The 13286-nt window shown below is 38.8% G+C and overlaps 2 protein-coding genes across 5 annotated transcripts; one reads left to right on the top strand and one right to left on the bottom strand.

Annotated features, from left to right (window-relative positions):
• Nucleotides 1-27: 27 nt before the first annotated feature.
• On the bottom strand, nt 28-5748 carry pcmtl (l-isoaspartyl protein carboxyl methyltransferase, like). 4 transcript variants are annotated; one of them, XM_079458094.1, is made up of 10 exons: nt 5518-5748; nt 4781-4846; nt 4568-4689; nt 3888-3992; nt 3749-3780; nt 3504-3608; nt 2656-2776; nt 1069-1154; nt 815-984; nt 28-735 (listed from the first exon to the last, which is right to left on the bottom strand). In XM_079458094.1, exons 1-10 carry the CDS (start codon nt 5544-5546, stop codon nt 723-725), a joined length of 849 nt encoding a protein of 282 aa, XP_079314220.1. In that variant the 5' UTR covers nt 5547-5748; the 3' UTR covers nt 28-722. The 4 variants fall into 4 exon arrangements, with proteins under 4 accessions (XP_079314220.1, XP_079314223.1, XP_079314222.1 ...); XM_079458097.1 differs by lacking the exon at nt 5518-5748 and adding an exon at nt 5073-5134; XM_079458096.1 differs by lacking the exon at nt 5518-5748 and adding an exon at nt 5073-5132 and having other exon boundaries at nt 69-699.
• ccdc32 (coiled-coil domain containing 32) lies at nt 5090-13276 on the top strand. The gene is made up of 5 exons (XM_079458098.1): nt 5090-5335; nt 5602-5825; nt 5922-6075; nt 6537-7692; nt 13102-13276. Exons 2-4 carry the CDS (start codon nt 5609-5611, stop codon nt 6700-6702), a joined length of 537 nt encoding a protein of 178 aa, XP_079314224.1. The 5' UTR covers nt 5090-5335; nt 5602-5608; the 3' UTR covers nt 6703-7692; nt 13102-13276.
• Nucleotides 13277-13286: the final 10 nt, after the last annotated feature.

The following is a 13286-nucleotide window of genomic DNA, read 5'->3' as shown; positions in this document are numbered from 1 at the left end:
ATACATATATTAATACAACGTATTATACATCTTGTGTATTTTATTCCACAATAATTGTTGATCGAAGTGAAAGATTTTGACAGCTTTATTGATTTTAAAAATACATACAAGGCATTGTATTTTGTTTACATTTAAGCAGTTTATTATTAATAAAGGATTATGTCAAATAAGACGTATTGAAATTAAACACCAGAAAAGACAATAGCAACACTTCAGAAAAAATCTGATTACATTTCTAAAGAGTTCATTCATGCAAAAAACTACAAGAGAAATTTTGAAAAGATGTTTTACACTCTTTAATAATAGTAAATACAAGTAATTCTGTTTCCTTATTAAACCCTTGGCATATACCTTTCTAGTCAAAAAGCTGTCACTCTAAAAAGGTAGCATGGGTTACATTTTCTTGCAACTGTACTCTTTTTCCAGTGCTTGCCATATATGTTAAAGATGAACATAAGACCACCTATAAATACTAGTATGCATACCGAGATCACTTTTTCGGCAAGGTGCTTGACCACTCATTCTAGATATGTGAATGGACATCACCTCAGAAATGCCCTGAAAGCATTTCTTCATGTCCTCTAACAATTGAACTTCAATTTCAAGTCAAGAATCAGAAGGGCAAATGGGTTGCTAAGCAGCAGGTTGGATCCTTCTTTTCAGGCCTAAGGGCTTCCTGAACCACAGCACCAGCGCCATCTGCAGGGGCAACCATACTGCAATCAGAGCTCATCACTGGGAAGAGAAACAAAACATCAGCCACACAGTTGTGAAAAACTGCGGCACAAAAAAAATCCATATGGCTGATATGTACCTTGGCCACTGGCGATATTTTTCTGTTAGTGGGACATAAACGACACCCATCAGTGCTTTCCTGAGGAAAGTGCCATCGCTCTGACGATCATACTGTTCGAGAACCTGGCTTCCACCCTCTGGGCCTACCGGCAAAACTAGTCTCCCACCTGGTTTCAACTGCTCCAGTAGCTGTCAAAACAGAGATTTAAATAAGACTTTTAAAGCTTTGATGGTTAACCAGCTTAAACAAATTTCAAAACTCTAAACACATACAGCTTTAGGAAGTGTGGCAGCAGCTGCTCCAACATGAATGGCATCATAGGGGGCTTCATCTGGAAAACCCAACCGTCCATCACCCACTAAGGAAAAACACACATTTACAACTACCACTTAAAAATTAATAACACATTCATTGTGAAAAACAAAACGGTTTCAAAAGGCATTTTTCACACTTCTGGGATTTTGAATTCAGATGTGGAAGACGGAGGGTAAACAATGTTCCGGTTACAGCAGTATCCAAGTCTAACAGGAGTGTCCGGATTAAATGCCTTTAAATATATCATGTAAACGAGCTTAATACCGTATTACCGCCTGTTTAAAGTTAAGATCTTAATTTAAAAACATCCCACAGCTTAGGGCGGGCTCGAGTACTGGTGTTTTTTTTTATTTAAGGTTTGTACTGTTAACAGCCACCTGAGACAGGTTCTTGCTGATTCTAACTACTGAACTGAATATAAAAAAATCCAGTGATGATATTCTCCGTCTAATTTTATTCTTTATGTCTGTCTGGTTTGTTCCTTTATTATATCGATAAGATCAGTATGTTTACGTTACAGTAAAGGCATCGCGTTGTGCTGGAAAAACATCATACAATCCTTCCTGTCAGACTCGCATCACACTTTCTGTTCCAGAAAATTACAAAAAATGTATTCTGTTGTCTGTTCTCGCTAGTACTTCCGACATAATCAAAAACAATTGTAAAATGTAAAATATACTATATCAGATGTATTACTCGCGGGTGCTTTGGATCATTGCCATGCATTTTGTATGTGTATTTTATTAAGTCTGCTCTGTGTTACTGTGATAGGGGAGTGAATAATTGTTTATGTATACAATATATTAAAATAAACGGAAGACCATAATTATTCAGGAACATTAGCATCTCATGTGCAGTATTGAAAGCAACCCATTAAAAGATTGGAGAAGGACAATACAGCTGTTTATGGTAAGCATTTTATAATAAGGTCCAATTTATTAAGATTAGTTAGTGCGCAATGTAATACATATTCTTAACCTTTAGTTAATTTTGAAAGTTTAAATTTAAACATTTTACACTTGGTATTATGAAAGAAAAAAGTAATTGTATTTTAATTACAATAAAAAATAAACCTTACCTTAGCAGTTTATGATATCTTATTTAGTAAAAAATATTAAAGAGTTACAGCATGTTAACAGTGAATTTCTTATAATACAGTGACATGATCGCGTTTGAATAACACGCAAGCTAGGGAGTATAAACTCAAAACACTGAACGCAAAATGAATATTAGCAGTCTGACTGCACAAAACAGATAAACGCATAGATATTGATTTTCCTATTTAATATATATTTAAGTTGCAAAAAAAAGACGGTACAGATAAATATACAGAGCAAGTTGCTTTAAATGACACAAGCGCATTCTATTACAATAAGATTTAATCTGTAGGGCAAGTTGCTTTACCCTGCGTTAATGTAGTTTCCGACTCTTGTGAAAGAGGCCTATGTCCAAAATGAAAGCACATAATTTTACTAGGCTTCTAGTAACAGTTATTCTAACAGAGTTAAAGTAGCGTCAATATGTTATATGCGTTGATCCCTTACCCACTAATTTAATCCGTCCAGAGGCCAGCAGGTCTGAATCATCCACCTGGACATTTTTAATGGAAGATTGCACCAGCTCGTCTATATGGTCAATTCCAACCACTTTACCAGAGGGTCCTACCTGCATGAACACAATGAACATAACAAACATGCATAAAATGCAATGCAAATTGGACTGAAATCCATAATTAAAATTCATTTAAAGTTACATTAACAGGAGGATGCCGTGGTATTACTATGAAGAGAAAAGTGCAATAATCAATACAGCTGCTCTAGTGAAAGAAGTCCCGACTTCCATTAAAAAAAAGTCAATTGTCCACGGTTAAATATTAACAAGTTTCCAGGGAGTCTGAAGTACTTGGTAACCTTTAAGCGTGCGCAGTTGTTGAATTAACCTGGGAAAATGTGTTATTTTTTTAAGATCAATCTGAGTATAGGGAAAACAATTTATGGTACAGTTGATGTCAAGAATTGATTGCTGAATGGAAATATGTTGTTCTATTGTGACCTGACTGAGTAAGTAAATGTTTAAATGTTGGTCTTCATCCAATCATTGAGACTTGGGGCCTCATTTATGAAGCTGTATTTACATGAAATAAGCATAGAAACAGTCAATGGATGGAAATATGTATATGGAAATGATCTGCTTCATATGTGGTTATTTTGTGGAGATAGATGTATGTCTTCAACTAACTTGGTTTTATAATGGAATACCCAGATGCATTGCAGATACACCTGCTGAAACTGCTGAACGGGGCTTTGTAGTCCAATACTTTTTTCAAGGTTAAACTACACTACACATTGTTTTAGACAAAAAAAACATAAAATAGTGATGAAATATGACTTACCATTCTGGCAAAGCACGCGGTGAGATATCCACTTCCTGAACCCACGTCCAGGGCCGAGGCTCCTTCTGTTAACTTATCACTGAGAATCTCGAGAGCATGTGCGTGCTACACATGCAGCGATTCCATGAATAAATAACATTTATATTTAAATAACATGACATTTTAAAGCACTCTTTCTTCAGCTTCCCATATTGTAGTATTACAAGACAAAACACATTTTAAAAACAAGTGTTCGTCTGGCCTACCATATGTGGTGCACTGATGGTAGCCTTGTAACCTTAGCAGAGAAAGACAAACATTGTGCGGGAAAATTTTGGCATGTTTTCTTTTCAGTTTTGTTCAGGTTTTCAAACCAAACAGTCTGTTGATATATTTACAATTCACCTATGGATTGGGGGGAATCAGCATAAGGGTGGTCTCTTGAATAAATTCCTCTGTCACTTGCAAGCATGGCATTAAACACACGATCGCTTCGGATGACCCCATGATCTAAGGGAATTAGAAAAGGCACACGTTACAAACCATATTAGGACCTTGAAGGTTCTGTAATGTTATCATTGTAGTGCCTGAGACAGGTGACCTGCAACACCGTAGAACCAGATCTCTGGCGACCATAGCAACCCACACCAAACCATCAAGATAAGACTATTTACGACCCAATGGAATCTAGGTAGATGTGCTCTCTTTATTCTCTTTGGGGACAGACATACAGTCCTATAGACATTTATATAGAAATGTACATATATCCATTTATAACCTTACCAGGTATTGATGTTCTTGTTAATATGTCTGTCTTAAACATTAACCCGAAGTAGTTTAAATGAATGTGCATAACTACTAGAATTATTAGATTTGCAGTAACTCATTTAACCAACATCAATCAATCTATCTGAATATTGTTCATTTATTGTCCTTGCAGAAAATCTCCATGTATCTGTGGCACCCTCCAGTCATCAACAGCAACAACATTGTCAATTTCAAGCAAAGCACATGACATAACATTGACAACACATAACAACACCCAACATTAAACCCCAGACCTCCCTATCTGCTATCTATCATACCTCTTAAACGGGTGATGAGTTCTAGGTGTGTTTTGCCGCTGGATATCCATGCCATGGTTCTTGAAAGCAGCAAACCCATAGGGACCACTACTGCTGCGAGCCTGAGGACAGTCTGCATTCGCCTGTAATGTGTGACGTTTGATATCTCGATCAGTCCACATAAATAATGACCCCGACCACTTTAATGCATTTAATGCAGTTTATCAGCTGTACCTGTGTCGCAGCTCCAGACCACGGATGAATCCAACACGCGGTAAACCAATCGGACCTGACCTAAATCTACCATGACATCACGTGGAATTATCACAATATTATTATAAACTTCACATATATATATATCACAAACTTTGTTTATGTTGTTGTTCTCGCGCACAAGCAACACATGTGTGAATAATTGTTAAGTAATAAGAACGACGTATAATAAGTTAACATTACAATTTGAAAACTCGCTCAGACCGGATAAGTCTATATTATTCACAACGAGAAAAGAGTACAAAATTCTTACTCGCAAATTTAGAGGAAGTAAACGGAAGTAGCTTTCCTAAACATCCCGCCTTTACCAATCACGTTCACCGTATTGTTGACGGACGGATGTATTGGCCAATCAAATGTGGTGGGAAATCCCTGCCGGTTACGCGCATCCAGCTCAGCTGCACAGCGCTATGTCAGATGGCAAGATGTGTTTTACATGCTAATGCTTGTATTTATTCGTCCTTTTTTATAAATATTTTTAAAGAACCGAGGTGGTTTAAAAGTACTCTAATTAAGGTAAGCGTGACCACTGTAGTTTTATACGACATTTGATCTGTTATATGGGTTTGCTTGAGAGCTAGTAACGTAAACATCAATAAGACCCTTTTGTGCATCGTTGGTAACAGCAGCAAAACAACCAGCAGATGTTCGCTATTTATTTACCAACAAACCTGACATGCTGTTTGTATGCTACTTACCTTCTGAGCCGTGTATTTTCAACGTGCATCTCGACTGAGTGTGTTTACATATTGATCACAGTACATTTGTGCTTTTATTATCAGAGACGTGATGATTGGCGACTTTGAAACCCATGCAGTTCGATCCAGTGGCGACCTATGGTCTGAGGTTTGCTCCAGTCTGCCTCAGCCACAGGAACTTAATGATGGGCAATTTACAGACTCATTTCAGCCCTCATCACAAGAGTCCCCTCGACCAAACTCGCCCAGGGCTTCTTTAAACCCCTGGGAACCAATGGCGGACTCTAACATCTACATAGCCAGTTTAGGTACGTTTCAGAAAATGACATTTCACATACTTTTGCTTATGCGTGATGGCACGAGTTTGTGAGTGTTTTTAAAGAGCTGTTATTGGTTAATTTTAGAAAATCGGTTGAAGAGAATCAAGGGACAGTCAAACGAGGTAACATCAAGAGAAATGCTGCGTTCATTGTCCCAGGCAAAAAAGGAATGCTGGGATAGATTCCTCCATGATGCCCAAGCCTCAGAACTGTTTCAGGAAGGAGATTTTGATCAAAGGTGAGGATGTAAAATGTTGCTGTCAAGCATCGGGAACCTTTAACCTACTCAGATCAGCATATTTGATAATGAATCCAATTTAAATTACACCTCTGTTATAATTTATGAATATTGAATATTATGATCTGCATTTACTAAAATATGATTTATTGGCCTTTTATAAAAGTTAGCAATTTTAATTGTGTCGTCACTCAAAATAAGTGAGTGCAATTCACACTAACAGTATGTAAGAGTATTAATGTTATTTTGGGCAGGCGTGGCCTAGTGGTTAGAGATTCTGCCGGTTCTATTCTCAGGGCCGGCAGGGCGGGTAACCACTGAGGTGCCCTTGAGCAAGGCACCTTACGCCTACTTGCTCCACGGGCACTGCAGTGAAAGCTGCCCAGTGTTACCTTTCATTTCGATGATTAAATCCCCTAATTCAATATGCATCTAGTTTTTCATTATTGTCTTTATTGCAGTGCTTTGGAGCAACTCAAACGCTGGCTGTCTCCTGAAAAGGTGGCCATCAATGCAGAAGAGCTAGAGTACCTTCTCCTGCCCACACAGAACAGCGAGGTTCCTGCCAACTCAGCCCAGACTGATCAGCCATGTGAGGAGGAAGAGTGCCCAAGCCCAGAAAAATAACCATATCACAGAAATACTAAACTATTACTATTGAGCAGTGTACGGGGGGTCTTGTTGTGGAAAGCAACCTGATATTGTGATTCAATTCGAGGGGAACATTCTATAAGGAGCACAAGTAATCATTTACCAGCTCCCAAACTAACAAATGTTTTAGTGTGAAGTAATGGTAAATAAAGGCATTGACTAATCAGGAACAAATAAATAGCAGGAGTCGTCGTCACCTTTGGCATATTTTAGCATAGCTGTAAAAAACAATGTAGCTTGATAATTTGTATAAGTATATTTAGGTTTAGGTCCTAATTAGTCTATGCCTTTAAACTGTAAATTCATGAATATAATGAAATAGTCATGGTTATTTGTGGCCTATAGTAAGTGTTACTCAGTTGTTTTACAAAAATGTATTCATGTGTACTCAGTTGTGCACATCTCTCAATCGTGTCGATGCGTTACTGCTTGCTTTTCTTCATACATCGGATTCAATCACAAAGGATTCAAATGAAGAAATGAATCTGTGAATATATGAGTAAACCTTTACTGTTATCATGTGACATTCCAGAAATGTATCTTTTAATTTGATCATGTGCTACTCAATTCAAATCATTGTTACTTGCTCCTGTCCTGCTGAATTGAAAGCGACACTCTTATACATGTGATGTTATTACATACGTTTCATATATAATTTTAATTCTGAATTTAATGTCAACAATGTTTCAGACGGAAACAAACACAGGACTAGATAATCACTTGGTTAAAGAATGATGAGCTCGATATGTTAGTGACTCTACACTTGTATTATGAATCATTCAGAATTATAATAAAATGACAAATTTGCGATAATGAGAGTCGTGTGTGACCTTTTTAGTGACGCATTATTGTGTTTTTGCGCAGCAGTAACCAATAGATGTCACTCTTGTTGAATATGGATGAAGCAGCACTACTGGGCATTCTTGTCATTAAATTGTTGCAGCGTTATTGCGTCGTTACCCAGCTGCAGCCCCGGATTGGCTAATCGGGAGCACCGGGAGAATTCCCGGTGGGCCGGTCAGTTTTTTTGGCCGCGAGGGCCGGTATTGTCATGGCACGGTTGAAATGTGGCTTTCCCTAGGCTGCCTTCACTCACAGCAGCCCTAATCTTTTTATTTATTATTTTATCGCAGCCCCACTCAGAGCGCAGCCTGCAGGTTAATGATGACGTGATTATCTTTTGACTCCCTGGCCCCGCCCCCGACAGCGCCACTGCAAGTTGCTCAAAATAAAAAACCGTCAGAAATAAAAATGGATGACAGAAAGCGCAAAGGCGGCGCTGAAAAGTCCAGAATAAAAAGCAAGAAAGCTCTGGAAACTGACGCGGCCAAATGTTCTAAGCCGACCACATTTTTTCTCAAAACAAATGAAGACGACGAGACGGCCGGTAAGCTAACGTTAAGTTTCAACTTTCAAGCTAGCTCATTGTTAGAGCGCCCGTCCCCCATTCGGACCGACGTCGGTTCGAAGCCCGCGCTACACAATGAATCCGGTATAGATAAAGATGCAGAGACCAGTGCTCTGCTTAGGCGTTAATTAATGTTTTAGGGTTGTCCATGTTTCCTTGAAGCTACACTTATGCAGAGGAAAAAGAGATGAAACAATCATTAGAAATCATTGTGAAAGAAAAGTCAGATAACAGTCAAATAGTTTTATTATTTAACCTAATGTTCTCATATTTGTAAAAAAATATTTGAAGTTGTAAAGCAGACGTTTCATTAAAATAAATTATAGTGTCATTAGACAGTGCAATACATTTTATTTTAATCTTTTGTAATTTATAATTTTTTCCTTATTTCAATGTTTGGATATTTATGAACACTTAATTCTTAAAGAAAATAGATTCTGATACTGTCCGGCTATTTACTGTTCTAATAAATCTTCACTGTGAAGCAAAACTTAGGCTACTGTATTTTCACTGAATGACAATGAATTCAAGGCTGTAGAGAACAGTGCGCTATTGCAGACTTAGGTTTTAATTATCATTATTTTAATATCTACTGTCAGTGGGCGGCTATTAACAATGGCCATGGCCTCGTAAAAGAGTGTCCTAAGGGAGGAATCATCAAGCCTTCCCAAACTTTGGGCCAAAGTAGCATCCAGCACACTTCGAACAGTGCGTATTTGGCGCTCCCAAACTCCACCAGCATGGCTTGCTGACGGGGCATTGAAGACAAACTCACACTGTTGCTCAGCCAGGAACGTTTCCAAAGCCTGGTTGTCACACTGTTTAAGTGCCTCTTTCAATTCGTTCTTAGCTCCTATGAAATTCCTGCCTTGGTCACTGTACAGTCGGCGCACTACTCCTCTTAGGCTGATGAGACACCGTAAAGCATTGATGAAGGTGTCAGTGGATAGATCTTCTAACATTTCGATGTGGACAGCTCGGGAATAGAAACAGGTAAATATCAAGCCGTACCTTTTGTACTCCTTTCTGCATCTTTTAATGACAAATGGTCCAAAGCAGTCCATTCCACAGTATGTAAATGGGGCAGATGCTTCAACACGCTCTTTAGGAAGCTCAGCCATGCGCTGCTCTTCTACCGGACGTCTCAGCTTCCTGCACTGAACACACATGTGAATCAATTTCGCAACCAACTTGCTGCCACTGATGATCCAGTATCCATTTGCTCTAAGCTCCATTTGAGTTTGACTTCGACCTTGATGGCATACTTGTGAATGATAGTGCGACAGTACAAGCTGTGTGATATGACTGTCCTTAGGTAGAATGCACGGGTGCCTGAATTCTTCACTAAGCGATGAATGTTTCAATCTTCCGCCAACACAAAGTATGCCCTCCTTAAGAATGGGATCAAGACTAAAAAGAGAACTAGAACATGGAAGACTTTCCCCCGTTCCAAGTGCCTTTATCTCTCGACTGAATGCTTGCTGTTGTACAAGTTTTATCACTGCTTTGGCAGCACTCTCGCGCTCTTTGACAGTCACAACATCAGTTTGACACTTTCGTCCAGGCACTAGTCTTTTTATTCTTGACACCACCTTAAGAAGCGTTGTCCCGGAGGATAAACGAGACAGGCGATCAAGCATGTTCATGCAATCGGTCACTCTTATTGCAAATGCCTGAGTGGTTTTAACCTCTGGGTCACCAACCAACAGGTCGGGGGACGAGGTAGGTTCCAGGTGGACCTCTTCCTTCCACAAAAATTCAGGACCCGATAGCCAGGTTGTTGATAAGATGTCTGATGCACGGAGCCCCCTAGAGGCGTGATCCGCTGGGTTCTCCGTTGTATCAACATAATGCCACTGGCTCGGATTGGTGCACTCTCGTATAAGCTGAACACGATTCGCCACAAAGATATGAAATCTCCGTGCTTCGTTGTTGATATATGCTAGAGTGACTTGAGAATCTGTCCAGAAGAATTCCTCATCAATCTTCATATTTAGCTCTGATTTCAGCAAAACGCTCAATCTGGCTGCAACCACAGCAGCTGAAAGTTCTAAACGGGGAATGCTTGTAATCTTTGACGGTGCAACTCTAGCCTTTGCCATGACGAAACTGGTTGGATATTCTCCAGATGCATCAAGCTGCTCCACTACAATTCGGCTCCATTTGCGGACCATCCAGTCTGGTAATTTTTCCAAGAGCTTATGATTTTCTTCACAATCATTTAGAATAGACAACCCTTTGACATGGGGCATAGCTTCTACACAGCTCTTTAAGAAGTCTGCAAAGTCTCTAAGTGCCAGAGAATCATTAGGACTAATTTTAGGCCACTTCATCAGCTTATCTCGAAACGCTTTCTGCACAATGAATGGATTTCCGTACCTGTCCTTTAAAACTGCCCAAGCACCTTCATATGCATCCTCAGAGCTCCGGTAAAAGAATCCTTCCACAGCCTTGCGTGCTTCTCCTGAGAGGTAGTTTTTCAAGTAGAGCATTTTTTCACTGGCAGATATAGGTTTCCTGTCAATTAGAGTTATGAACGACATCTGAAAGTCAACAAATTCCAAAGGATCACCAGCAAACATGGTTGGTTCAGGAACAGGCAAACGATTTAAACTTAATGAGCTTGCAATTGCTTCAGCTAGGTTGGCTGTTACGCTCTGAGATGATGGGTGCGATTGGAACAGGGAGACTCCAGTATCTAGTTCTCTGTTTGAATATGTAGCAGGAGTGGTTCTGACAACAGAAGCTGTATTAGGTTCTCCCACCATGTTCTCCACATCACCTTCCAGTTTATTGTATGTTCTAACTCGAGCTGCAGCCACTTTCACCTCCACACTCGCTTGCAACATTTTTAGCTTTGTTTTCTCCTCTTCTAACTTCAACTCCACTTCTGCTTGTTTCTGCTTCATTTCTATCAATATTTGTGACTCATGGAGTTTCCATTCACTTTCCAGCTTAATAAGTTTGGCCTGTTGAGCTTGTATCTCTTCAATAGACTTTGCCTGTTCTAATTTGGCTGCGAGATCTGCTTCAGCATCTGCTCGCTTGCTGGAAGCTTTAGAGCTTGCGATTGACAGGTTATCAAATTTTATAGATTCTTCTGAAATAACACTTTCAGTGCTTGTCCCACCAAAGACAGATTCATATTCTTCACGACTTAAAATCATTCGCACCCTTTCTTTTTCAGCTTCCTTTTTAAAAGTCTCTTGAACTAGACTTACATCAAGCCGTTTACTCACAAGGTCACATATTTCTGTTGTCAGTGTGTTACAGGCATCCAGTTTCTGCATAATCTCTGGTGTGCTAAGAGAATTGCGTTGAAGTGGTTCATAATTTTGATTTACACGGTCGTATCCACTCTGAATATGTTGGTTTATTTTATCAAGATCCTCCTTCAAACAGAATTTCTTAAGCCTGGTTCTAGATTCTCGTGCTATCTGCTTCCAAGATTCATAAGCTCTCAAAAATGCCTTTTGATGCCTTTTAGCTTCCTCTTCACGCATTTGTTTGCCCTTTTCTGTAAGTTTTCGTTCACGAGAAACTGTTTCTTCTGGGCATTTGGATATTTGAATCACTAATTGATTTATTTCTAGATTAAAGGGATTCAGGGAGCTGTGGTTATAGGATAGTGACGTAACCCAATGCTTTTCACTTCAAACATTAAGATAGACCTACCCAGAATGGAAATTAAATAGCCAAATATAACCACTTTAAATATTCAAGACAGCTTAAGAATTGGAATGGCTAAAGTTAACTTTTAAGATATAAACGTTCAATATCATATGCATTTCACAAGTTTTAAGATTCAAAAATGAAAATAAACCATTAAACATTGCATATGTGTAGCCTTTTCAGATATTTCACAATTAATTCACAAACACGAAAGCCTGTTAGGCTATTTAGCCTTATAACTTGAATCAATCAGGATATGGACATGTAAATATAAACAGTTCAGTTCGTTTGTATTTTTCTTCTTTTTTTTCCGATAACCAGTCTCTCACCGCATCTGTAGTCTCTGTTAGATGTGCTACTGACTTACGACCTCGCTTGAATGCGTGGAGCAAACAATGGCAACCTCAGGAACGAAGATGGCGTGTCGTGCAGCATAGCAGATGACTCAGATGTAGCGTCGAGTTTTCACTGTTACAGCCCTTGGATCCAAAGAAGAGAGTCTCGACTGATGCGTAAGGTGTTTATTTATTTCGTTCGTCAAACCAACATGACGTTCATCCTTTTACTTCATCATCACCTTTGCACCGTGAAAACTGTATTAAAAACATACATACAACAATCATTTCGCACACTTGTTCTCACGGTTACAAAGTCATTAAGTACACAAACATTTATTACACGGAAAAATAAAGCATACATATGTGCAAACAATTTTATGAATGAAACATATCATACCTCGCTGCGCTCACCAAGGAATGCAAACAATATAAGATAGTCCTTTCTTCCGTCATGAAACGGGCGTCAAGTTGTTTAAGTCCATGTATAAACAATCTCAGATAAAAATACATATAAGCTCGAACACAGCTGCGTGTCATTCACACCAGACAGCCACCGTAAAAGTTCATCTTAGCCTGTGCAAACTACGGTGCCACCAAAGGGACAAACCCCAACACCACAGGTGCACAGAACTTCCGGTCAATCACGTACAAAATATAAGAATTATTTAAATAAGAATTATTTAAATAAATTACAAATATTTACCAATAACCCAACACTTTAAAATTCTAAAGTGGTCCTTTACAACTGTTCTAATAAATCTTCACTGTGAAGCAAAACTTAGGCTACTGTATTTTCACTGAATGACAATGAATTCAAGGCTGTAGAGAACAGTGCGCTATTGCAGACTTAGGTTTTAATTATCATTATTTTAATATAGTCAGTCGTAAACTAAAGTGGGCCGGTCTAAGGCATGAAACTCCAGGGCTGAAAATGAGTCCCAATCCGGCCCTGCCCAGCTGCATGCTGTAATGATGATATGTTTGTGTTATTTGTGTATTTTCTATTTTGGAGTGCTTGATTTATTTATATTATTAATGAATGAACATCTTGTTGTGAACACGTCTCCTCGTAAATTCGAGTGATACCGTTTCTTTTTAGTTTTCGATTAAAAAACACCATGAAACTTTCTTCAAAAATACTT

This window comes from Barbatula barbatula (genome assembly GCF_947034865.1).
Source record: "Barbatula barbatula genome assembly, chromosome: 6".
NCBI lineage: Eukaryota > Metazoa > Chordata > Actinopteri > Cypriniformes > Nemacheilidae > Barbatula > Barbatula barbatula.
The sequence above is the reverse complement of the archived record's forward strand: the minus strand, read 5'-3'. Positions and strand labels throughout refer to the sequence as shown.

Coding starts and splice junctions, on each gene's coding strand:
- pcmtl (XM_079458094.1), bottom strand. CDS start 5,546: ATGCACGTTGAAAATACACGGCTCAGAAG. Junction 3,993..4,567: donor ACTCATCACCCGTTTAAGAG/GTATGATAGATA, acceptor TAATTCCCTTAG/ATCATGGGGTCATCCGAAGC. Junction 3,609..3,748: donor CCATCAGTGCACCACATATG/GTAGGCCAGACG, acceptor CTGCATGTGTAG/CACGCACATGCTCTCGAGAT.
- ccdc32 (XM_079458098.1), top strand. CDS start 5,609: ATGATTGGCGACTTTGAAACCCATGCAGTTCGATCCAGTGGCGACCTA. Junction 5,826..5,921: donor CATCTACATAGCCAGTTTAG/GTACGTTTCAGA, acceptor GGTTAATTTTAG/AAAATCGGTTGAAGAGAATC. Junction 6,076..6,536: donor GAAGGAGATTTTGATCAAAG/GTGAGGATGTAA, acceptor TCTTTATTGCAG/TGCTTTGGAGCAACTCAAAC.